The sequence below is a fragment of the Pteropus vampyrus genome, unplaced genomic scaffold (genome assembly GCF_000151845.1).
Source record: "Pteropus vampyrus isolate Shadow unplaced genomic scaffold, Pvam_2.0 Scaffold124, whole genome shotgun sequence".
NCBI classification, from domain to species: Eukaryota; Metazoa; Chordata; class Mammalia; order Chiroptera; family Pteropodidae; genus Pteropus; species Pteropus vampyrus.
This window is the reverse complement of record NW_011888905.1, coordinates 1,579,209-1,604,943: the sequence shown is the minus strand read 5'-3', so window position 1 is coordinate 1,604,943 and position 25,735 is coordinate 1,579,209. Positions and strand designations below refer to the sequence as shown.

The window sequence follows — 25,735 nt, the reverse complement described above, 5'->3', positions numbered from 1 at the left end:
ATTAATGGCATTAGCCAGAATTAAATTACAGTTTATTAATGACACAGCCAGAACCAAAACACAGGGCTGCCTGACTCAAAAGTCCTACGTGTATGCTTTACCCTATGCTGTAATTCCTCCTCGTTTTACCACTATAGAAAAGAAAATAATTCTAATTTTCTAGTTTTTAAATAACCCATACCGTCATCATTTCTCCTCTACGAAAGCAAATTTCTTTATGCACATTATCGTGTAACCTTGGAAAATACAAGTAAAAAAGAGGAGGAAAAAACCCGCAGGACAGTTCTATCGTTCAAACAATTGCTGCTTACATCCTGAGATGTTTCCTTTTAAAGATTTTTTTTTCTTGAATCTGCTGCTGACTCTTCCTCATAGGTGAAGAGCTTCTCAAACTACTGATCCACTAGGATCAGTGAGCTGCGAATGAATTTCATGGGTTGGGACCAGCATTAAAATAAACAAGCAGAAATCTCAAAAAAAAGAGAGAAAACAGTAGAATGCGGCACGCTTAGGAGGGAGGTGTAGTCTCCCGACGCTTTAATCACGTGCGCGCATGTGCGTGTGCACGCTCATATGCACACGCACATACTCACGTGGGTACTAGTTAGACGGAAACTTTTTCTTCTTGGAGTTGGCAGCCAAATTTGAAACAAAACATACTAAATTATAAACTCGATGAGAACAGATACATCGTTTTGCTCACCACACTACCCCAGGGCCCACTACAGTGTTTGGGACGTGATAGAAACTCAAGAGACATAAGTATTTGCTGGTGAATCAGACAAAAAAGAATAGATCGGTTTGAAAAAGTAACTCTTTCAGGGGACAGGAATAAGAGTTTTTACTGTAAAGTTTTAGTCTAAAGAAAAGACACTTTTGGAGTTCTAAGTAAATTATCCCAAGCCCTAACTCCGCTTTGCTCCTAGCATTCCCGGTGTGGGGCTCCCTGAACTACGTTCTAAGTTTAATACAGCGGGTGAAGAAGCGAGAACTATTTCTCCTTCCAGGGCAGCATCGGCCACATAAAATGACCCCATCCAAAGCTGGGTTAGCACAGAACACCTGCTGGCTCTGTGGAAAACAGAGCGGCAGGGGCCTGACCCCGACGGAAACCCTCCCTAGGGTCCCAGGACCGTGACAAAGTGTCACAACCTGAAAACACTTGTAGTATGGCATTCCTGCGCCCGCCCCTCTCCCCACCCTTCTCCTGGGACAGGAGCCGGGAGGTCAGACCCACTTCCTTGTGCCGTAGGGATCAGCGTTTGCAAAGAAAAGCAATTTTCTCAAGAAGGCAAAGTCGAGTTACTTACTCTAACAGCGTTTTGCCAACAATAGGGGATTAAGGGCTGTGAAGGACAGAAGGAGGGCCTCCCTGTGCCATGAACTTGGCCGGCAGGAAGCACGAGGACTCCCCCGGTGGAGGTCTGGGCTCCCAAGCCTGGGTGCGAGCCGTCCAGCAGGCCGGCTCTACTTGTTTTTCTGCTTCCTTTTGTGGAAGTTCAAACCGGCTGACTCATAGTCAGAGTCAGTCTCAAGTCAGACCCTTAGAGAAGTGACAGCGAAAGATTCTATTAAAGTGGCCTTTAAACTTTTCCTTCAATCTGGCAATCCAGTACACGGACCATAAAGACACGACGGTGTCCCATGACTGACGGTTCAATGAGAGACTAAAGACGGCAGGTGAGGAAAACGCAAATATCCGTTTGCTTAGTAGCACTGCTACAGTACTCCTGTTACACGAATCTTAATTAGACACCCAAACCGGCTCAAGACAGAGTTAAAAAGCGTTCTAAGAACCGACCCCCAGCCAGGGTTAGGGGGTTTATCTGGACGCCTTACCGATGGTGGGGTCGTGGTCTTCTGGGAAGCGGTGGCTGATGAACTGCATGGTCATGGCTTGGAAACAAGAAGCGAGAGTTAACACCCACACAAAGGTGACCCGCGGGGGGGGGACGCCAGCGTCGCACGGGCCGACAGCTGGCCTGACTCTCGCTGTGAGTGGGGGTCGGCTGTGGTCAGGCGCTTTCCTCCGGGGGGGTCTCGCAAGATGGGAGAAAGACGTCACCTACCACTCTTGCCCACGCCGCCGGCGCCCAGCATCACCAGCTTGTACTCGCGGGAGAAGCCGGCGGGGCCGCCGCTCCCCGCGCCGGGGCGCGCGCCGCACTCCATGGTCTCCGCGCGCCGGCCGGGCCTGCGACCCAGGGCGCGGGCGCGGGCGCCTCACCTTCCTTCGCGCCGCGGCGCCGCGGTCCTGTGACACATCACCGGTTTTCCGGGATGAGGACACAAAGGCGTCGGGGGTTCCCTTCACTCTGCGGCCCTGGCGCAGCAGGGAGGCGGAGCCGAGCGCGAAAGCTGGGGCCGGGGGCCAGGCCGCGGGGTCCCCTCGCGCCCCCGCCCCGGGCCTGGGGGCCAGCGCCCCTCCCCGGCCGCGCCCGCCGCCCGCACCCTGGGGACGCGAAGGCCACGCCGGCCCGACGGCCCCGCGGGTCCGGCACTCGGCGAAGCTCCGGCACTGACCTGTGACCCCTCCCGTTGCCGGGGAAGATGGCGCCACCGGCGGGAGGGGCGGGGCCACCGTGACGCAGCGACCGGCCCGCCCCCTCCGGGGAGGGGCGCGTCCCCTGCGGGTCCTCAAACCCGGGGCCGCGACTGCCCACGGAAGGCCTTTCGGACCGACGGCACGCACGCGTTATGTCAAAAAAGGAGGTGACACGGGACACACAGGGGACCCGTAAGTAATTCCGGGCCGTTTGCTGCTTGTGATGACTTGGCCAAATGTCAAGACGAACGGGGAATGGACACCCACCAAACCCTCCCAAAAAGGACGGAGTTCAAGTTTCCTGCTTTAGAGAATGTCCCCAAAGCAGCAGCTACCGTGGCCCACTCTTGAAACGTGGTCCGGTCTCAAAGACCAGATGTCCACAACATCCCGATTTAACCAGAGTTCTGTATTTTAAACGTGGAAACGAAAGACAGCCTCCACTTAGGGTGCACACACAAGTGCCAGAAGGAACTTAACACTGAGGAATCCTTTTGAAACTTCTGCCCACCCTTCTTCCTTTTTGAGAATGTTCTCCCAAGGACGATTTGCATTTCCTTTAAAAACGTTTCACTCGCTCAGTGCCGTGTTCAGTAGGGGAGGGCTAAAATATGAAAACGAAGGACATCCGCACAATGGCCCCTTACGCTTTCATCTGGTCTTCTCAGGGCTTGCTTTGGAAAGTCATAAAACTCGTGGAACTGTAGGCAAACTTTTGGGTCCGTGTATTTTTCTGACGGGGTTAGAATTTCCTTGTGCTCTATGAGTCAACAAGTTTATGATTTTAGTGTATGGATGGGTCGTGGAAGAAAAGAACAGGGAATCCACAAGCAGAATATTTATACATTTATTTATAGTGAAATTATGGTCTAAATATTTACAACATATAGGAAACCAGAGGATCAGCTGATACAAAGGCAGCCTGCGAAGTATTCGAATGTGCAAAAACGACAGTTCAGTGTCTCACACTCCCGGCTCAGCAGACTAGCTCTTCTCTTTCACACGTCCATATATTTGATACAAAAAAGTTCTTTTGGCAAAACCTGTAACGCCAAGAAAAACAGGACGAGGTGCGAGTTCGGCCCCTAAGTCCGCCGTCCTACTGCGAGCAGTGAAATGTTTGAGCTGCAACCAGTTCTGAGACAGACTGCTGTGTTTCGCTTGTGATGAGTTCTGCCCAGCTTTTGAACAAGCAGTTGTTCTCTGACCCATATGAAGACAAGGAGCTTAGAAGGGCAATAAAAACAGCAGTGGCCATGAGAGACGAGTGTGCCTGAAAGTGACGGCTTTGGGTCACCCCAATAAAAGACACGATGAAAAAAATACCTTTGTTTTCCTACCCGGGATCCAGCTGTATCTGCCAATTTTAAATTCGTGAAACTGCACTTTCCAAAATGGGAAGAATCCAAAAATGAAACAGGGATGAGGAATTTGCAGATGTTTAAGTACCGAACGGAAAGGGTGGTCTTAAAATCACTTCCCCACTAGTGGACAGTAAGGCTCTGTGTATAACCAGTTATTATCAAAATTGACCAAACAGTAGTAAAATACAAATAAAACTTTCTTTTCGTCAGAAGAGGAGCTATTCATTTGGAAAAGGCCGGATCAGGTCAAACACATACTGGAATGACCCCGCTGGGATGCTCTGTTGACCAAGCGTGTTTCACCGACTGGTAAAAAAACGGCTTCTGAGACAAATTTGTGATCCTAAGTAAATGTTAACAGATGCTATGCCGCTGCAGAAAAGAGGGTGTTTTAAAAAGAACGCGGCCCCTTTAAGAAAGGGGCCACTGCATCTCTAACTTGGGCAAAGGTCCACGATGGCTCCCAGTACAGGCCACAGTCTTGTCAAATCAAATGCATGCATTATTGCTAAGGACGAGTCATCGAGGGTCGAAACTCTGTCCCACTGTTCCTACGGGGCCATCCAGAATGGCATCTGCTGCTTAGCTCGTGGTTGCGACGAAGGGTACTGATACCCCAAACTCCAGCCCTGTGGAAAACTACTTGCATTTTTATGGCCTCCATGATCCTCCTCTTCGTCAGACGAATCTGCAGCGTAAGCCACCAAGCCAAAGCCCTTCTCTGTAGTTTTCATCTTCTTGACTGGATAATCTAGAATAGAGAAAGACAACCCCAACCCCATTCCCCGCCAAAAAAAAAAAGGTAATACCATAAATTCGTTAATAAAAAAAAAGATGTTAATTGTAAGTGGTTAGTTGGACACCATTTTGAAGTCACAGGGTCAGTGGTCACCCAAAAACGTTGAAGATCACACGAAAAACAGCATCAGCATCAGCAAATGTGAATCCACCAGAACCATGTAAGAAAACAGAGAAAGAAAAAGAAACACAAAAAAAAAAAAAGAAAAAGAAAAAAAGGTAAGTTAGCAAGTGAATCTCTGGAGATTGCTATTTCACCTTTTAAAGAGTTAAAAGAAAAGAAGAAAAGAAAAAAAATTATTTTCTCCTGTTCGTTTTCATTACGACTACAGATAAAGAACAGAAACAATCCCGTGGACCGCAACGGGGTCTAGCATTCTGGGATGCTAAGAAGCGACATGTCCTGTAACGGCCACAGGCTGACGGTTCCTGACCAACAGAGCTACGAAGGGAGGCGTGGCTCGGTTCTCAGTACAAGAAAATCGATCTTTTTAAAGTCTGTATCAGGTTACCTTCAGGTATCTCGACAACAAGGCAACAAAACTTTGAAGTGACCTACCAATCATTAGTATTTCCTAGGGGTTTAATGTCGCTGATGCTACGTATAAAACATGTCGACTGACTCTTTCCTAGACACACGTCGGATGAAAATAATAGGCTGTGTAACTATATGCCGCTGTCCGTATAAATAAAAAAAAGAGTATTCTCATTAGGTTACAGAGGCTGAGTCAAACAGCTAAATGAGTCCCTCCTGAGTGAACATCAGGTTAGAAAACTAAGAGCCTAGGCCCGGTCTGGGCCACTCCCTCGCCCCGTCACACCTCACTCACCGTGGCTCCCTGCTAAGGGCCCAGAACCACTCCTTTCATCAGACTCTGTTTTTATTCCAGTCACTGGAAAGGCTGGTGGAGGCATCAACTGCCTGTTGAGAGAAAAAAAATGAATCACTCTTTCGGACGAACTCAATCTATTTCAAACTCCCCGGGAGAAAAGGAGACCGACAATACAGTCTGCGAGTCACCTTTCATTTTCGCCATTCATTCCAACCCTCTCCCCCCGACCCTCCGTCCTTCAAGCTCTCTTCGAACTGTGAGATCATGAGGCCTCGTCTACACAGCCAGGCCAGGCCAAAACCAGAATGGGCCGTGGCGCGGAGCGAGCTGCCGCTCACAAAGGCTTACGAGGACAACGGAAGGGAGCAACCCAGCACTGCGTGGCAGCCTGGACTGCTACGCACGCAACCCCACCCTGACGTCCTATGATTCGAAGCAGCAAAAATGGTTCGATCGCGGAACCCTGTGTCACTGCCACCCTTAGGAAAACGGCCAAGATGCAGACAACGAAAGTAAAGGGAGATGCCGGAGTGAGAAGCACTGAGTTACTCAAAGCTCAGCGTAACCGCTTCTCAGACGGAAAGTCCCATCGCCTTCCGTGACCGCACGGACCACACACACGGAGGCTTGTTAGATCGCGACGATTTCGGAGCACGGACGCTCACAGCAACGCCTGTTATTTACACGACGACGTCAATGACACTTGAACGTCTCCGCACGGTTCCGTCCCAACTTACCTGTCCCTCTCTCGCTCTTTGCCTGAGGAACTTGCCGGCTTCGATCCTGCACCTTCAACCTCATTCTGGCTGGAGAAGCCTGTACCTAAATTAGTCATATGAATGGGTCCATGCTATGAGCAGAAAAATACAGCGGCATTAGCACATCTACCACTGCTGCGTGGACGTCAGCTCCTTAACGTTTAACTGTCAGTTCCTCGTCTCTCTGATAAAGTAAGCTGCTCTGTGGCTCTCTGGGAGGCGGAGCCTAACGGCCGGCGAGGCAGACCGGTTTTTCTGTGGGCGTGGTCAGGGATGCTGAGGGATGCTGTGATTCACTGCTCCACACCTGCGTTTCATCTACCCATAACGCATCTGGTTTGTATAAACCGATTTATAAACTGTAAATACTTCCAAGCTCGTCTGGAAGAATGCTTCAAGGATCCCAGCAAAAGGTAAAACTGCATCACAACTACATATCTTAACACTCCTTTTTTTAAAGAGACAAACATTCTCTTTAGTGAATGACTGTGCTTACAATTGTGCACAGAATCACTCTGTTTCCGGCTGTCTTTTTTTGGGGGTGGGGTTTGGAGGGAAAAATCACCCTCTTTTTATGGAGAAATAGAAAACAGTAAAGCGAAAGCCAAGGTTTGAAACGCAAACCACACATTGGTAGGAAGCTTTCGGAGGCTGTGCCGGGACTAAGAACTGTCACAGGCTTCCGGAGCCTGCCGAGTGGGTGAGGGAGGTGACAGGCTCGAGCCCCTGCCGGTGCTGGAGGTCAGGGGACCCCTCTGTAGGTGGAGCGACTCTCTCAGCACACTGACCCCAAAGAGAAACGCCCCCCCCAAAGGAACTGCTCTTGGCTATAAGGAATCCCTAAGGATCCAAACCTAAGCTACGTAGAGAAGCGGAGGGGACGCTAGTGCTGGGGACAGCTGGTGCGGACGCGGGGAGGACACCGGGAGGCGGGTGGGCGGCCGTTTAACCTGGTATCCGAGGAGTCCGGACTCGCGCTCGTCGGGCAGCTCCTCGGTGAAGCGCCTCTTCTGCGCCTGCGGCTGCGGCTGCGCCGGCAGCGGGGGCGGGGGCGGGGGCCCGGCAGGCAGGGCCGGCTTGACGGGAGCAGCAGGAATGAAAGGCCCGCTCATCGAACTCTGAGACCGAAACAGACCGAGGGAACAGTGTGAGGATGCTGGCTCAAGGAGTCGACGGTGGTCACGACGCACTTCAGTGACCGCTGCGCGCTACACGTCTCCCACCTGCCGTCGTCCGTCCCGTTTCCTTCGCGCACAGCTCAGCAGCAGTGCCACCGTCCCTTCCCACCTTCGTGGGACGGAAACACGAAATTATCATCTGTACGGCGCTTCGAACCCGGGGGAAGAAACTGCTGTGCATTCGAGCTACTGGGAGCAAACGTGGCCGCTAACACTCACTCAGCCTTCACGTGCTTCAGACGTCACCAGCGAGAACACTGACTTAAAGGCCTTCAATCAACGTGACCAGCTCATCTGGATCGTACATCTGTGAGTCCTTGCGGCAAAGCAACATCACCTAGCACGTCCACGGGCAACTGGCCACGTCAAGAGTGAGCCTGCCTAACCTTTTAAGAAGCTGTTCCAAAAAGGAATACGGGCCATCAAAAGCCAGCACGCAGCAGAAACAAGCACTTCAAATGTCAATGACCCACAGCTGACGTTTGCCGATGGCGGGAGTCGCGTCTGGGGTTCGCTGCGGCCCGCTGAGATAGCACCGTGATGCCGTCTCTCACCAAAGGAAACGGAAGCCCGGACAGGCCGCATCACGTGGATCGCAGAGCGCAACCCCGGACAGCACGGCGCAGGCTGCCACACCAGCCCCAGCCCCCCAGCTCTGCCAGACGTGAAGGGCGAGCTCATGACCAGGGACCTGGACCGGGACGCGGGTCAGAGGCCCCGTCTCTCGTGCTGTCCAAGCCTGTCAGGTGCGCGCAGCCCGCAGGCGAGGCATCGGGCAGCGGTTCAAGGCTGCGGTCACTCTGGCACGGGTCCACTGGGAGGGGCCCACGGAGCCGGGCCGGCCAAAACCCTGTTTCCATGCACCTCACCGGCCCCTCCCCTTCCTAAAGTTCCGGTTCCTCAGTTGGGGACACAGGTGCTAGCGTACACAATCGAAGTGCGGCACGCTCCTCTCTGGCTCTCGTACACCTACACGTGGCCGACGCTTCTTCCTAAGGCGAGCGGGGAACCCCGCTGCATTCCTTAGTGCCGTGAGGCCAGGCGTAGGCCGACGCCAGCCCACACCACACGACGCTGGCCCACAGCCACACGCTGCCGCTGGGTACTGCCTGCGGCCGCCTTTCTGCCTCAGCAGCAGAGCGGCCCACGGAGCCTGCACGTTCACCACCTGGGCCCCCGTGGAGAGCTCGCAACTGCTGCTCCCCAGGACCCTGGGTGGGACGTGGGACGCCGATTGGACTTCAGGTGTGCGCGGCCAGGCACGCGCCACCCCCAGGTCCTCCGCAGACTGGCGGTGTCACACAGACAACAGAGTGACACCTCACGTGACATGAGGTCTGAATGCCAGCACCGCCGTCCACCCGCCCCGGCCCGGTGCGTCCCAACTCGGTGGCACCGTGCTCCCTGGCCCTGCGTCCTACCTGCGCAGTGCTAGCTGGAGGCTGCACTTGTGTTATCGGGTACTGTGTTGGCACAGGTGGGACTCCAGTGGGTAACGCTGGCAAGACTCCGGGTGCCAACGACACGGCGGGTGGCACCATGCTTGGCACTCCGTAGGGAGGCTGAACTGGCTGCTGAGGGGGGGGAACAACAGGGTAACCAGACTGATAGCCACTGGATGGATAACACGGTGGCTGAGGAGGGACACTACTTATAGCAGAGGGTTGTGTGTAGCCTGAGGGGGAAGAAAAAAAGTGTTTAATCAGCTGCAGCAGAACGAGACAGTTTAGCCGAATATTAAACTTAATCTCTAGGGAAGAAAAACTCTGAGGCTCAAATGGCTTTCCACATCACCCTAAGCTGAAGGGAGCAGTACGAGTGCCCTGGCACTTACTCTAGCCTCACGTAGCATTCTATTCATAAACATCACTAGCAAAACCTTTCTATACACTTCAGGACATACACACCTGGCAAAGGTACAGCAGTATTAATTTGATTCACAAATCTAGAGTATTCGGCGTGGACCTGAAAAAGAAAAGTAAACAAATCAACACGGGGCAGCCCCGCTGAATGAGGGTCTAACGCCCCGAGCGCAGGACCAAGGCGAATGCGCATTAGTCTTTCCGCGGATGTGTCCATCGAATTTAGACTTGTGCATCTTTTCGTTTCCCTAGTGACCTGTCTGTTCTCAAGGAGCTCATGCTTTAGTACAAGTTGAGAACTCTCCCTCTCCAGTTCTTTGTTATAAGCATCTTAGCAAACCCAGAACCTCAAGTAGCAACAATGAAAAGGATGGGGACCGGTGAGGACAGTGATCTGGGACGAGGGCTGGGATCGGTGAGGGAAGTGATCTGGGACGAGGTTTGTTCGTGAAAGCGGGAGGACAGAGGCATCCCGGAGGGGTGCTGCGCACAGCAGTCAGCACGGGGCGGAACACGGTCAGCCCTCAACCCGATTTCCTTTAGTGCTGGGAAAACTAACTTTTGGCCATTTGTTTATAAAATAAAAACAGTGGATAATCAAGTAAGCTCTCGCCCCAGCAGCACTGCAAACCGGTTTTCGGCTACTGTGCTGTACCCCCGCTCTGGCTACAGCTGGCGTTAGGAAGAACCTGGAACACCCGCCCTGACCGAATGGACCAGGATTACAAGCATCGTTTAAATAACTGACCACTTTGAGGCTTTACAACACTAACGTACTCTACATTTCAAAAGCCCACACTGAAACAGCTCCCGAAGCAGAAACGCATGCCCACTGGGACGCCGGCAAAGGGACCGTGTCTTCCCCGCAGAGGACGTCAGTGGCCAAACGGAGTAGTGGTCTGAACAGTCGCCCCCAAGTTCGTGTCTGCCAGGAACCTCAGAACATGACCTCATCTGGAAGCAAGGTCTTTGGTCGTAGGTCACTGCAATGAGGTCCTACTGGGCCAGGGACCCTGAATCCAATGACTGCTACTCAGAGGGACGGACGTGGGGAGCAAGGCCGAGGGAAGGTGGGGGCCGAGATGAGTTCCCGACAGAGCAGGCTGGCCACGGATGGCAGCAGCCGCCGGAAGCCAGGCCGGAAGCCTGGCCAGAAGCCTGATATGGATCCTCCCTCAGGGCTTCCAGAAAAAAACCACCCTGCCCACACCTTGACTCTGAACTTCTGGCTCCTGAATTGCGAGAGAATTTCCATTTTTTGTCACCCAGTCCGTGGTAATTTTGAATGGCAGCCTAGCAAACTAATGCGGGGGGGAAACAGTTAAGATGCAGCTCAGAAGGGCAGTAACTGCTGTGACCGAGTATCACCAGATAGATAAACGCAACTCACTGTTTGTAAGAGATTCTCACAGAGCTTCTTGGCAGCAGCCAGGCCTTCTGGTTTGGGATGACTGCAAAAAAAGTAAGAACCAGGAAGTCAAACAAAAGAAGAATAAAAAAGACAGAACTGTTTTCCCTTCACATGCTGTTTAATACGTTCAACGTGGCACAGACCTAAAGCTTCTGAAAACCACAGAAAGACAGAACGAGGTCGTGAGCCCTCTAAGGTAGAACTAGTGTTGTTACCACAAATGTTTTATCGGTCTTTCTCTGAGTGACGGCACTTCTCGATATGAAGAAAAGACGTCTTTCAAAATACTGCCACGATTTAATTAAAAGTTGTTAAGAGATCATGACACCTCATTTCAGAATCACAAACTTGTATAAATAAAACCCAAGAGCTGAATGCTAAGAAAGATAATCCACCTCCTAAACCAGAAGTCTCATTAACACATCACGGAGCCATCATCCCTCATCAAGCTCGCTTCGCTCGCTCCTGCTCTCACCGGTCTGTGCAGACCCGCCGACAAGGACCCACCGTGCTCGGCCCCGGCCACATACCTGATGTAAATGTACATGGGCTCAAATGCCTCCCGGCCCGACGCGGGCTCGATGCAGCCGGAACCTCTGCCCCGCAGGAACACTTTGGCACCGGTTTCAATCTGAATGTGCTGCAAGTAGGAGCAGCCTGGACCTTCCACTTTCTCCTTGACATTGAAAGTGGGCACGGCGTGTTCTAGACCCACGAATAATTTATCTTGAACATAATGCATCTATAGGAGAGCAGAATAAATCAGCTTAAACAGAGAATACGTAATTAAAACCTTGAAATTAATCTTGAAAATTAGTATATAAAACTAATTTTAATCCTTACTTCCAGAATAAGGACACCCCCCAGTTTCTACCAAGAGCCCATACAAATAAACCTCATCAAGAAGCTTCATTTAAACGAGAACCGCGAAGCCCCCGCGCCTACCTAAAACACCGACACCTCACTCTGCTCGGCAAAATCCACTCAAGAGGTGAAAACTCCAAATCCGAAACCGAGGAGGCACTCCCGCTCCCCCCGCCTGACAGAGCCTAAGAAACGGCAGCCACGACGGCTTCCTGCGAGGCTAGACGCGGTGTTGGGTGGCGCAGTCAGCCCTGAGACCGTCTCCAGGAAGGGCTGCTCTCTCCCACCCTTTTCTCTAGGAGGATTGTATCAGCAGAGTCTTGCTTCATCAGACTCAGCCTTCTTAGTCCTCCAGCTGCCTTCGAGTTCACAAACACGAATTCAAGCCACTGCCTGCAAAGGCACAACGGGCACACCCTCTGGGCCACCACACCCCTTTCCGGAAGGGGTCAAGGTCAATAGCTAGGGAAGGGCCCGTAGATGTTCCTTACATCTCGCAAGCCTAAATGGTCCACTGATAAGGTATCAAAGGGAGGCTCTTCCAGACTGGAATTTCAGGAGTTTACCTTTTTCTTCCCGCTTTCTGTGCTACTTGGCTTATGTCATTTTTATAGAAATGAGAAAGCTGTTCATGATCGCTCCATAAAACATACCCCTGACTGGAAGGGAGGCTTCTGGCCAACAGCTGGAGACAGCTGCACGATGGGCGCTGGCTGATGATACACTGTGACCGTCGCACCATTGAAAGTCGGACTTGTCCCTGTGGCAGCTTTCACCACCCCGTTGGTGATGATCTCTTTGATTCGGTTTACAGCCCCTAGGGAGAAACCCAGAGTAAGATCTCGCACCAAAGAAATGAATGAACTGACTATACCCAATGATAAACGCAGGCCCGTACTCACTCACTCAAGTATTAATTATAGGTGACCCAAGAGCCTGGCTCCCAACCTTGCCAAACCCTACACGCACTCATCGGTAGTTCAGAGAAAGAGTAAGAACAGCCACAAGAGACAGTCTGCCAACTAAGGACACACAGCCCTGCCCTGTGCCCTTCACGAAAAGCGATGTGTGAGCCAAACGCTACTTACGGTCCACTAGTTCCCGTGTCTGACCCTGGACGTGAAGATACAATGGACGATCCCTACAAAGAGAAACGGGATGGTGACCCTGACTGGCATCACCAGCAGAGCCGATGGGCCGTCCAAATGAGCCCAGCACACTCGACCTGTCGCCTGAGAAAAAGGGCGAAGCAGCACACGGAACGGCGCTGCCACCTTCCAGGAGCTCGGTCTGAGACCGGGGCAACGAGCAAACTCCTCCGGCTGCGCAAGGTTAACCGGCGCCCAAAGGGATCGGATCTGTTCCGATGGGCTCACGGGTGTTAGCCTCCAGTCAACTCAGACAGCGCCGCGTCTGGGAACGGCGCCCCTTTCCGCTGGCTAACGGGCTGCGGGCAAACGTGCTCTCGGCTCCCCGAATCAACGGGGCAAGCGACGGCCACATACAGATAAACTTTAAGGGCTCTTTAGATTATAACCCTGACAGTGGCTAAGCAGATTTTGATTATAAAGCAGAAAGTGATCAATAACCACAGTTAATAAAAATCTATAGGTAAAAAGTAACTGTGTTTAAAGACAAAATTGTTTGAAACAGCAACCAGCGAATCCGCAAGGTCAACATATACTCTTGGTTTGAGGAGCAAATTTTGCCTCCTAATTATATTTAGTTTAGACCAAGATAAAAAACGTTGTCTTGCCCGAGTACCTGCCTGAAAAATTGAAAACTGGAAGGGATGAAACTCAACTGAGGTTCAAAGTACAAAGTACAACCATCAGAGAGGCCTACGGAACCTGATCAACAATTTTTAAAGGAAAAATATAACAAAACGGGAGCCCATTTGCTGGGGAAACGTTTCCATAGAAAAAAGCCTGCATGGAAAATGCACACACTTTTAGAAGTAAACGCCTTAAAAATTCCTTCAACATTAACTGTGCAATAGAAAAACCAAAGTGCAACAGGAAAGAAACCACCACGACACCTGTTCCGTCTGCGGGGCACGCCGCGACCTCCCGAGGACCGAGGACGTGCACGCTCACCTGCACGCACACCGCTCACCTGCACGCACGCCGAGCCCACGCCCGCCTGCCGCCCCAGGCGGCGGCCGCGTAAGCCGCTCGGCTCCACGCACTCCCCAGGCTGATGCGCGCCGCCGGTCCAGCCCCCCGCGCCCCGAAGCAGAGGACATGCATACACACCCTGGTCCCACTTTGGCCTTCTCCTCGGCGGTCATGAACCTCCCTCGAGTTGACACCGCAGCCCCGCTAAGTCGGCTGATCTAAAGAGAAAACAGTCTGTTAAAAAAATGACGTGGCGACTGACGACGTGGACAACAGGTAGCAGGAAGGATTCGCCCCGCCCACTCGTTCCGCCACCAAGGCAGGAAGGCGTTTGCGCTGGGCTCTGAAATCCTGGCTCCGCTGCTTCTCACGCAGGCAGACCGCCGCAGGGAATCCACTCCTGTCTGTTCCTTCACTAAGGTCTTCTGCCTTAAATTAAACCCGCCCTTGACTCTGCAGGCTCTGACCCAAACCCACTAATAAACATCCGACACCAGTCTGTATTCTGAAGCCCTGCTTTTCTGAAACCACGCCCAGCCGCCAGCTCCCTGAGGGGACGCCCCTCACCCACGCACCTCATCTTGAGTCTGCCCTCGAGTCAGCAAGTTCCTGCACGTGAGAGGCACATCATTGATCTCGACTTCGGCTACCACCAGGTCATCCTTGCTTTTACTGCTTGTTAGGCCTTTGCCAGGGGCCTGAAGCTACAAAAAGAGAAGTCAGATTAAAAAGCTTATATGATGAAATATTTGTGCACTGTCCGATTCACAACTACCCCTTCCCAAGGCCCACCACCTACCTCCCTCTCCCTTCACCTGCCTGCAAACACCTGGAAACACTCTTTGGTCATTGTTCATAAACGAAATAACACACAAACAAACTCTCACTAAAATGAGACCAAGTGCAGTCGATTTACTGGAAGGCCATCATCGGCCTTCTCAACAACCTTGGCCATGTGTGCATTTTTATGACTACATAATTATAGAAACTCTACGGACTAGAAGCTGCACCCTCCACGAGGAAAACAAAAGGGCCCCGTCACGACGTTTGACGGCGCCAGGAGCCAGCTGAGTCTAAGGCACCATCGCTCACGGATCGCACGTGTCACGGAGAGTTGCCTTTGTGCCAACGCTACGGTCACGACATACCAGATTCGACCAACCCCATCCTCCCGGTATCTCAAAAACCCTTAAACTGTATCTAATTAACGTCCTGGCCCATTACCCTCTATTAAGAAAGAACGAAGACAGCGGATGAAAAGCCAAGTACGAGCGTAAAACCTGATCTGGTTTTTCTGCATTTCTACTGCACCAACTCCAGATCGCTAGATATGAATGTCATCTTTAAATTTTTTATTCTCGAGATGGCCGGTCCCAACCTTAACTCCCCCGGGGCAGATGTCTAGCCAATCTGCTCAAGGTAAAATACAGCTCATTTCTTTGGGCGTTAGATATGTTTCTTAAAACGTGGAGGCAAACCAAGCAGACTCAACATCTCCTCACCTCTGCCCCTTTCGGTACCAGTACGCCTCGCCTCTCTGAATCCGTACGGACACCTTTGAGGTGCGCCTTCTGTGACAATGGAAGTGTTCTCTGGCAGCCAATATGGGTGCCACGAGCCACGTGTCTATGGAGCAATTCACACGTGGCTAACGTGACCGAGGAACTAAATTTTAAATTTTGTTTTAAATTCAAATCTTAATGTATATAGATAGCCATACGTGGCCAGTGGCAACTAGACTGCACGGGTATGCATTACCAATCCCATCACAGACGAGGAAACTGAGGCTCATCTGCCAAAGCTGCTCGACCAGTAACTGGGGGTTCTGGGTTTTAAACCTAGATATTCTGATGTTTAATCCAGAATTTATGCACCATGCTGCCTCCTGCTGAGTTCGTTTACCACGTTAAAGATTACTTTTATTGAGAAAAAATGAGTAAATAATTGACACCAGTATTCAGAATTTTAATAGTCAAGGAACATTCCATCTTCATCGGTACCCTTTTACTATTTCTTTGTAGACTTTGGAAATGGACAAATGACTCACACAATCTTTGCAAACCATAAAAATACAATGAGGAATAAACTTCCAGTTCACTAAAAGTTCTCACTGGTTTTGCAGAACTTGACTATTTCAGCATCCACACAGGTTATGGCTTATTGACATTCTTGCCAGCATTATCTACTGACACGCTGGAAGGCTGACAATTTCATTTTCTTTCTTTTTTCCTCCAGCTTTATCAACGTATAATTTAAAAACAAAAATTGTATGTTTAAGATGCACAACTCATTGTCTTGCTCCATGCATACACTGTGAAATAATCACGTGAAATGCATTTTCAAATACAGAACTCATCTCTTCCCAGGTACATAGGAAGGCAAATTTTAACTGAAGCCAAAAGAATGTTTTTCAAATGACAATTACAGTGGAATGGGCTGACTCAGAACACACCCAATTCTACAACTCTACAGGCTTTCAAGCCAAAGGTAAACAGCCAACTGTCCAGGGTGACTCTGAAGCAGACAGACATCTGTGCCTACCACTTGCAGGTCCTGGGCAAGTTGCTTTCCAGTCATGAGCCTAATTTTCCTCATCTGTAAACTGGTGGCAAAAATCCATTTCCTACGATTGCTGTTAAGGATTTAAAGGGCGAAGTACACATTCGAGCCACAGCCGGGCACTGGGCTCATTATTCCAGAGGAAGAGTCCTGCACTCTATGGCAGAGGTGAAGGTTTCAGAGTTCACATCCATTCTAGTCAAGACTCTAACTACACCAGGGATTTTATATAATGACCAAATATTTCATCCCTTGTGCGAAAACAACATAACCACCCGTATCTACATTATTCACTTACTTTATGTTTAATCGCAGTTCAGGTAGGCAGTCGTTAGAAAGCTGAACCTATAGATTCTAATTAGAAATATTTTAAAGCTCACTTGATTTATTTGAACTTCCGACTTTGGGAAAAACACACATGTGTCAAAAAACATATTACACCGCCGCTTTACATGATTATAGAACTAGAACCTAAGCTGAACTAAGTGAATGCAGACAAAACGATTTGTTCCAGAAACATAATCAGCCCATCGAAACTGCCTGGTAAAAACAAATGACAAAACAACCAATCCGATACATTCCAAAACCAAGTGATATTTACAGCGTTTTCTCCTCGATTCACACAAATGACTGCGAAATTACAGGACGACAAAACAACCCCTATTAAAATTGCAACTGGAGTCCCTTCATCTTCAAATACCTTCTCGGCAGCATTCTGCGCTGGTTTCAGCTTCCCTTTGGCCATCAGCATGGCATTGATCTTGGCGGCCACGGCAGCGGCGGCATCCAAGGCTCCAGAGGGAGCGGCTGTGGAGCCCCCCGGGCTTCCCCCGCTGCTGGGTACCTCCCCGCCCGGGGCCGCCGGTGGCAGGAAGAGAAGAGGGGCCGGAGCTGGCTGGTCCCATTTGCTGCGGCGCCTACGGTTAAGTAAAAAGGAAAAAATAGGCCCCAAAGCTCTTATCTATAGCAGCCTTCCCTTCTACGCCTTGGCGCCCGTCCTCCCTCTACCGCCTTCCCTTTACACCTCCGAATCGACTAGGTATTAAAACTATCCCCTTAGACGATTACTGCAACGCTGCCCCAAATTCTCACTTCTTTCGACCCCTTTCCACAATCGACTTCTTTTCCATTCTGTCGTCCGTATGAGACTCCGTCCTCTCTCACACGCCCTCGTTTGAGCCTTCCCCTCGGCTCGTCCTCCCCTCGTCCCTCTGGCGCCCGCCGGCCTCTCCCGGGGGCCCCGGGCCTGCCCGCCCCCTCCTCGCCGGTCCGGGCCGCCAGCGTGTGCGCTCTGCAGCCGCGGCCCCTCCGCCGCGGCCCCCCGCCTCCCCCGGGCCCCCCGCACGCTGCGCTGCCCTCGCCAGCCGAGCCTTCTTTACCCGCCGGCTCCAAGATGTGTCGCGCTCCCCGCGGACATGGCGACCGGCTCTGCTCAACCACCCGCCAACTACCCCACTACCAGCTTCCCGTCACTTCCGCCCCCAACGCCCTTACGCACAGCCTCTTCCGGTCGTCAGGGGAAGCGCTTCCGGTTAAAACGTCTATTCCGATTGGACTCTCGCCGCTTCCGAGACGCCCGGCGTCGTCTGAGCCGGGGAGGGTGTGACCTTCCCGCGCGCGCTGCCCCTGGGAAAGATGGCCGCCGAGCCGCGTAGGACGCGGCGCCGGGCGACGGGCCCCCATCTTTGTTGCGGGCAGGTCGGCCACCCGCGCGCCAGTACGCATGAGTCAGGGCATTGAACGGGTTTCGGCCCGGTTCGGCTGCGTCTGCGCGGAACCACCCTTGCCCGCTTCACGGTTCAGCCCCCCATTCAGGAGAAGGGAAACGATTCGTCCCAGAGGGCGTTTCGAAAATTCCTGCTTCGTTTCGCTTTGTGTCCACTCCTGGGCGCCAGGCACCGTTCGAAGAGGAGGGCTGACATGAAGTCGTGAAGATGAGGTCGTCACGGCGCCGCCTCGCCAGCAGCCACCGTGCGGCGGGTGCGCACAGTGCTCGGCGTGGCGGCTTAGACGCGGGGACGGCAGCCGGCGTGCGGGCGAGGCGGGAGGAGTGGCCGGCGCACGTTCTGAGCACCCGGTCCCGGGACCCGGGGACCTGCGGTGTCGCGGCGGAGCTGGCCGGCGTGCGGGGCCAGAGCGGCAAGGGCCTGGAATACCAAGGGACGTCCGAGTCCACTCGGGAAGCCGTCCCTTTCTCGATGGACAATTCTTGGGGTTGTTCCCCCTCTTGGCTATTCCGAAGTGCCGCAACGAACATTCCTAAACAAGTTTGAAGTACCTGTTTTTAATTCTTTCCGGTTTTACCCAGGAGTCGAATTGCTGGGTTACACAGTAATTCTAGAGTTTACTTTGGTGGAACCACCAAACCCAGCAGCGGCACCGTTTTACGTTCCCACCAGCAACCTGTGAGGGTTCCTATTTGTCCCCATTTTCTCCAACACTTTATTCTGTTTAAAAAAATTTCTTTTTTTTTAATTATAGCCATCCTAGTGGTATCTCGTGATTTTGATTTTCATTTCCTTAATGACCAATGATCTTTTTCTTGTGTCTGCTGGCCATGTGTATTCTTCGAAGAAACGTAATTCCACTGTGGAATGTAATGTTTGCTTCTGATAATTAATTTGTAAATGTTTGGGAAATTTTATTTTTCTTTTATTAAGCATTTTTGTCAAGATCGGATGGTAAGATTTAGCAAATCACTTGTTGGTAGGTTCTATAAAATCATATACATTTTTGTAATCAGCTCTGATGCTAGATGTTGAATCTTCCATTTTGAAATAAACTTTTTGTTATGATAAAGCCTGAGGAACTGTTCCAGATTAAAGGAGACCAAAGACACGTGACAACTGAATGTAATATATGATCCAAGATTTCTTTTGCCATAAAAGACACTATAGGCAACTGGCAACATCCAAATAAGGTTTTCAATGTAAAGAATAGTATTGTAGCCTTGTCAATCTATTGATTTCGATCATTGTGCTGTGGTTATGTAAGAGAATCTTCTTGTTTTAGGGGAAACACACACCGAATAATTGAGAGGTAAAAGGAGCATCATGTCTGCAAACTTTCAAACTGTTCAGAAAAATATTATGTGTACACGCATATATACAGAGAGAAAAGGAAAAAGCAAGTGTGAAAAAATGTTAACATTTGAGGAGTCTGGGCAAAGGGGATACAGAAATGCTTTGTACTGTTCTGGGAGCTTTCTCTAAGTCTGAAATTGTCAAAAGAAAAAAATACTAAGGTTTTTTTAAAAGTTTATAATAACGGTAAAACAATAAGAACAGCAACAACATGTCATCTTTAACATTAAAAAAGAGAGACAGCCCACTGCATTTCTGTGGGAACTGACTGCCAGAAAAATGCCAGGCCTAATGGTTGGGCCCTGTGTTTGACTCAGATCAACGTGGCAAGGCGTCTCAGCCTCTCCAGCGATATTCACACTCGGCAGAGGAGAACCATTTTAGGAACTCTATTCCATAGGAGAATTTTCATCGGTGACCATCTCAGGGGTGATCTGAAGATCAGTGGTGAAAGGAACACTTCCCAATAAGTAAAAATTGACGTCATCAAACTTTCTGACCAAGGGGCTCACTCTACTTTTAAGGACGCCAGTCAGCAACCTGGTGCTGGGGGCCCACGATGCCATCGCACACATGGTCACTCGCCATTGCTACCCCTACAGCATCCGTGGGGCGCTTGCTCCACAAAACCAGGGGTGCTATGCCAAGGGATGCGAAATAACTTAGGGGACTTGACCAACGTACAGCGCCGATCTGGAGGGTCCAGTCTATTTTCTGCATTTTAGTTACGGAAAGTGTCAAAGTTGTCCCGTGTCTTCCTTTGGTGTTCTGCCTGGGATGTCTGGGTGCTCGTTTTCTGAAAGGTGTGTAATGTCGAAGCACGGCCTTGGCACCAGCAGTGGATTGGGAAAAGCGCGGACGTCCCCGAGAGGTCCCGGAGTGACCAAAGGCGCCCCTTACGTTCCTTCTGAGTGCAATAGTTACACTTGCCTTCGGAGACTCTTTCTTTGTTGAGGGGGTGGATGCATTTATGTGTGTTCATTAAAAATGGATGTCCGTGGAGGAGGACTCTTCAGAAATGCATGTATGAGGAGACGGGAGTGTGTGCAAGGAAGCAGAGGGGTCTGCGGGCTGTGTTTCCTTGGCCGTCCCCGTGAGCCAGCCCCTCCCACAGTCTCCAGAAAGGACAGCCCTGCTATTTCGTGACTTGGTGGCCACAGCTGACTAAACCAAGGATACATACTTGACTAAGAACCGAGAAGACTCAGAACCAGAGAACTGTGGTTGGTCACCGGTGCTGGGAGGTGGTGCTGGGGTGTCAGGGCCGAGGAAACCGTTAGGTCTGTTCGGAAGAGCAGGCAGGGGAGCTGGTCTGCAGAGAAGCGGGGGGATGGAGCGGGTGCGCTGAGAAGCAGACACCAACCCAGTGAAAAGTGAAAACGATGGAACTCGCTCCCCGCACGCTTCCTGCTGTGTCTCATGTGAATCCATTCGGATCTACTGAAACCCGAAATGGCCCTGCTCTCCCCTGCCAGCGTTCCCACCCCCTGCAGCAGAGGGAGGGAAGAGGAGGCAGGGATGGATGGGCAGTGGGCAGAAGGGGGAGGAGTGTTCAAGGACCCTGGCGTAACCAACGTCACGTGTGCTTAGATATCTGTTTCACCACTAGAAGCAACTCGGGGGGGGGGGTCCTGTTCCTCGCAATAAAAGAGGTGCCGTCACTGTCGCAGCCCAGGAGGAGGGGAATGGCTAAGACCCAAATGGGGAGGGTTTGAGAACACAGATGGAGAGATGGCTCTTGGATGAGAAGCGGAATACTTCCCACCGAAAATTAAAAAATAAAATGCCCACGCACTTTTTAAGATGATTTGACTATTCTGGAGCCACGATAACAAGCAGCCATCAGAAACTTATTTTTAACCTGTCAAGTCCATCAACAGCTTGCCCAAGTGAACATCCAATCCATGCCAACCCCTCTCCAGTAAACGCCTCGGGGTGCCGAGCAGTCAACCACAGTCTCGCCAGGGAACCACCTTCTACAGATGACGTCTGCCCACTTACGCCTCTGAAATCCCGCCCGTCCCTGAACTCCAGCTTCCCCGAATCCTGTCGGAACAAGATTTACAGTCTGCTCTGCTCACAGAGATGATGCCTGACCAACGTATCTCTCCCTTGCATTTAAATTTAGTGAACATTTCTAGAAAAACCATTCGCCGGCCTCACTTCTGGCTTGAACCAGCGTGCTCCGTGTTACAAGAAACAGGAACCCTAACTCAGGTGGCTCACGCAGTGATCAGCGCATCCTCTCACGTAACTGGAGGTCCAGACGTGTACGCTCGGCTCCCCTGCTCTCCCTGCCCCATAGAAGGCTTTGTCCTTAGACTGGCTTCCTTCGTGGCGCTAAGGTAACCGCCAACATCGACTAAAGCACATGCTTCTGCGTTTAGGTCCAACAGGAGAAAAATCCTGTCATGTGTTAACTGGCTTAAGCTTTGGCTCCTGAACTAGTTCCCGTCAAGAAGATGGTTGTGATTGGCTTAAACTAATCAGGACCGACCCTTAGAGCTGGGGACTGGACTAGCTTCCTCCAGGTCACCTGGGGAGGAGTGGATACCGGAAGCAATCAGGTTCCTTAGAGGGCAGGGGAGGACACGGAGGCTGCGGAAGCAGCCAGCAGGTCGCAGAGGCACTGGGCCTTTCCTCGCACGGTCCACGCATCACCACCTGCCACTCATGTTGGGCACTGCGCCCAGGGGCCCACAAGTTTTTCGACCTGCTTTTCCTCCTCTAGTTTCCAAAGCTGGATGTGGTAGCCCCATGCACCGATCCAGCCATCTGAAAAAGCTTATATTTTATGAAACGAAGGACTGTATTTTATTATTTTTGTCTCCCCGGCATCCAGCACAGTGCCTAGCACAGAGTAAAGGTTGGACAAATGCTGTGATTAGTGAATGAGTGAATGACTGAATGAAAAAGGAAGGAAGGGAAAAGGAGGGAAGGAGGAAAGCAGGAAGGAAGGCGAGAAGGAAGAAAGAAGAGAGGGAAGGAAGGAGAAAGGAAGACACAGTAGAAAAAAGAAAGGGCCCAGAGTGAAGTTCTCGGACTTGGCCAGCTGGTGGCATCACCTCTCTACATACCACACTGGGTGTCCGTAGTCTCGGACTGAGGGAAAGGATTTAGATTAGAAATGAATAAAGGTAAAGAAAGAAATGATCAGAGGACCAGATATTTCAAATGGATAACAGAACCCTGGAATTCTGACCACGCTTCTTTGCTCCAAGCCAGGAGGAAATTAATGCATTAAGCAGCCATCTTCACTGCAGGATTGGCAAGGTGACCTGGATAGGTGGAAGAGTAAAAGTGGCCAGTGCATGAGGCCAGGAGGTAGCCCGTGGGACTCACCTAAACCTGGGCTGGGCACGCCCCTTCTGCCACCCCCTTCACACCCAAACATCCTGGTACCCAGCCTGGATCTCTTTGCTTCTCTGTGTCTTCTATAGGGTTCGCCAAAGCCACTGTGATTTATTGTCCCAAAGGGCTTACCTCCTACCCCAGCCCGCCAAGGGAGCGGAACACCCATCTTAATGAGTCGGCAGAGGACAGGAAGGTGCCGAATGTCTTGGAACGCTTGAAAAAGCCTCCCTCTCCTGCCCGCCACCGTCACAGCGAATCCAGCAAAGGACAGGGATGTGGGCCCGAGAGGGAGGGCCCAGTGGAGCCTGTTTCCCAGCTAGAGCTGAGATCACGAGGAGACGGGATGAGGTGTGAGGAGGGCATATCTCGGGGTCCACAGCTCTGAAATGGGGTTTGGGGACTGGAGAAGAGAGCAAGGGGTACCCTTGACCTCTGACTCCATGGTCTAGAGCAGGAAAGGCTGAAAAGGCGGGGGAGTGATGGAGTCGCCAGGCTACTTAACACTCGGCAGGCCTGGTCCACTCAGGTCCCCGGGCTGGTTCCTAGTAGGGAGGGGACAGGAAGCTGCAACTTCCTCCCCCCCGCTTCCCTCCCTGCCCTTAGCCTCAAGGCCGATTGCTATTGCAATAAATTCCAACCTGTGTTTGAGTTGGCACTGTTCCCCGGGCTTGGTGATAAGTGCTTGGTACTCTGCTCCCTTCTGCCACAAACACCCCGAACTTTTCCTTTGAAATGGAAATCGTTCGTGCAAACAGCAACATTCAAAGAGCTTTTTCACATGTATTATCTAATTTCATCACACCAGTCTAGTGAAGCAGAGATTTTATTTGAAAATTTTAAGCAAGGAAACTGAGGCTCCAGGGAGTAAAGTTATTCACTGAAAGTCACACAGCAAGTGAGCAGGTCTGGGACTCTAGAATCTCTGCTCTCTCTCCCTCTGCCACATAGAGCCCTTCACACGCAAACGCACGCACGCACGCGCACACGCACACGCACACGCACACGCACGCACACTCTCTTATCCCGATGTGTGGGCCCTGCCTCACCCTGCCCCACCCACCACCGGTGAAGACCCACAGGGAACGAGAGAACTGTCCCATCCACACCCCGCCCTTGGAGGTGTGGGTGTGGGCTGGGGCTGCCGGCGGCCAGAGGCCCCTAGAGAAGCACTCGGGTCTGGAGCCTCCCGCTGAGAACCGCAGGTGGCTCCCGCCGGTCTGGCCCTGGCTGGCCCCACTGCCCAGCACCTCGGACCTCTGATGCCCTGCGATGCCCACGCCCAATGCCTCCACCCTGCTGCCCACGTTCTGGGTCAATGCCTCCGCAGGTGGAGAGCTGAGTGTGGATGAGGCCGGGACGCCCGTCGAGTTCCTGGCCCTGAGGGTGGTGGTGGCCCTGGCCTACGGGCTGGTGGGGGCCGGTGGCCTGCTGGGGAACGTGGCCGTGCTGTGGGTGCTGGGGCGCTGTGCTCGGCGAGCTCCCTGCCCACCGGCCGACACGTTTGTCTTCAACCTGGCGCTGGCGGACCTGGGCCTGGCGCTCACGCTCCCCTTCTGGGCGGCTGAGTCCGCGTTGGACTTCCACTGGCCCTTCGGAGCTGCCCTCTGCAAGGCGGTCCTGACGGCCACCGTCCTCAACGTCTATGCCAGCATCTTCCTCATCACGGCGCTGAGTGTCGCCCGGTACTGGATGGTGGCCACGGCCACCGGGCCAGGCACCCACCTCTCGCTCTTCTGGGCCCGCACGGCAACACTGGCGGTGTGGGCGGCAGCCGCGCTGGCGACGGTGCCCACGGCCATCTTTGGGGCCGAGGGGGAGGTGTGGGGCGTGCGCCTGTGCCTCCTGCGCTTCCCCAGCAGGTACTGGCTGGGGGCCTACCAGCTGCAGAGGGTGGTGCTGGCCTTCATCGTGCCCCTGGGCGTCATCAGCACCAGCTACCTGCTGCTCTTGGCCTTCCTGCGGCGGCGGCGGTGGAGACGGCCGGACAGCAGGCTGGTGGCCCGCTCAGTCCGCATCCTGGTGGCCTCCTTCTTCCTCTGCTGGTTCCCCAACCACGTGGTCACGCTCTGGGAGGTCCTGGTGAAGTTCGACCTGGCGCCCTGGAGCAGCACCTTCTACGCCGTCCATACCTACGTCTCCCCCGTCACCACCTGCCTGGCACACAGCAACAGCTGCCTGAACCCGGTGCTGTACTGCCTCCTGCGGCGGGAGCCCAGGCGGGCCCTCGCGGACACCTTCAGGGACCTACGGGCGTGGCTGTGGCCCCCGGGCCGCGGCTGGGTGGAGCAGGTCGCCCTGAAGGAGGTGGGCAGGGGGCAGGCGGACGGCGCCCCCCAGGAGAGAGGCCCTTCTGCCATGCTCGCCGACTCAGACGCAGGGCCCCCTGGGTGACAGTGCAAGCCGAACAGCCGCCTCTCTCTGGGGCCCGCCACGGCGGTGAGGGGGGAGGGGGAGGCCAGGCCCTGACGCCCTCGGCAAAGTCCGATCTTTGATCTCGCCCTGGGTGCGGTGGAATGGGGGAGGCCGGGCCCAGGGCGGCGCTGGGCACTGGGCGCAAAGCTTGAGTCTCCACTGGGAGGGGGGAGCGACGAGGGTCTAAGAATAAACCTCCGGACCGCAGGTCGTCTAGAACTTTTGTCCCAGTTTGGTGTGGACGAAAGCGTTCTCTGCCTCCTGCGAGAATTCCCAGATTTTCCCTGAGTGTTCCAGACTCGGGATCAGAGGTCTGTGCCCATCTCCTCTGCCTGCCCTCCCTGCCCTGCCACACCTCAAACAGGGTGTGCCCTTGTCCTTCTCCGGTGCCAGAGCCCTCCTGCCCCGGACATCACCTTCTCGCCCTCTCGGTGGAGCCTGCAGACATCTCTCAGCTGCAGAAGCCGTGGTCCCCAGCAGGGAGAGGCCATCAGCGGGGTCTTGCCGGACCCCTGGCACCGGCCAAGCCCAGAGCATAAACCCCTGGTGCTGGCTGGGAACCCCTGGGCGTCTCCCCTTAGATCAGGATTTGGGGGG

General features: G+C 52.6%; 3 protein-coding genes and 1 non-coding gene across 8 annotated transcripts in view; 1 reads left to right on the top strand and 3 right to left on the bottom strand.

Moving 5' to 3' along the window:
- Positions 1 to 2,541, bottom strand: part of RIT1 (Ras like without CAAX 1) — a 9,051-nt gene extending 6,510 nt beyond the window's left edge. Inside the window, exons 1-2 of one of the 4 annotated variants that reach the window (XM_023534374.1) lie at positions 2,524 to 2,541; positions 1,840 to 1,896 (exon numbers count right to left, since the gene is read on the bottom strand). In XM_023534374.1, coding sequence (XP_023390142.1) covers positions 1,840 to 1,894 — 55 coding nt within the window. In that variant the 5' untranslated portion in view covers positions 1,895 to 1,896; positions 2,524 to 2,541. The other 3 variants (XM_023534373.1, XM_023534376.1, XM_011366396.2) reach the window with 3 other exon arrangements.
- An 835-nt stretch (positions 2,542 to 3,376) lies between these two features.
- Positions 3,377 to 17,778, bottom strand: KHDC4 (KH domain containing 4, pre-mRNA splicing factor). Of its 2 annotated transcripts, XM_011366394.2 has the most exons (14): positions 17,669 to 17,778; positions 16,990 to 17,206; positions 14,306 to 14,434; positions 13,869 to 13,948; positions 12,702 to 12,754; positions 12,267 to 12,430; positions 11,280 to 11,491; positions 10,729 to 10,789; positions 9,384 to 9,441; positions 8,898 to 9,151; positions 7,249 to 7,416; positions 6,278 to 6,390; positions 5,538 to 5,629; positions 3,377 to 4,660 (listed from the first exon to the last, which is right to left on the bottom strand). In XM_011366394.2, exons 1-14 carry the CDS (start codon positions 17,704 to 17,706, stop codon positions 4,461 to 4,463), a joined length of 1,839 nt encoding a protein of 612 aa, XP_011364696.1. In that variant the 5' UTR covers positions 17,707 to 17,778; the 3' UTR covers positions 3,377 to 4,460. The 2 variants fall into 2 exon arrangements, with proteins under 2 accessions (XP_011364696.1, XP_011364697.1); XM_011366395.2 differs by lacking the exon at positions 3,377 to 4,660 and having other exon boundaries at positions 5,171 to 5,629; positions 6,278 to 6,362.
- Positions 11,841 to 11,969, bottom strand: LOC111743897. The gene has a single exon (XR_002781925.1).
- Positions 17,779 to 23,954: 6,176 nt separating the features above from the next.
- Positions 23,955 to 25,266, top strand: RXFP4 (relaxin/insulin like family peptide receptor 4). The gene has a single exon (XM_011366393.2). The coding sequence runs from the start codon at positions 23,996 to 23,998 to the stop codon at positions 25,115 to 25,117; it is 1,122 nt and encodes a 373-aa protein (XP_011364695.1). The 5' UTR covers positions 23,955 to 23,995; the 3' UTR covers positions 25,118 to 25,266.
- The last annotated feature ends 469 nt before the right edge of the window (positions 25,267 to 25,735 follow it).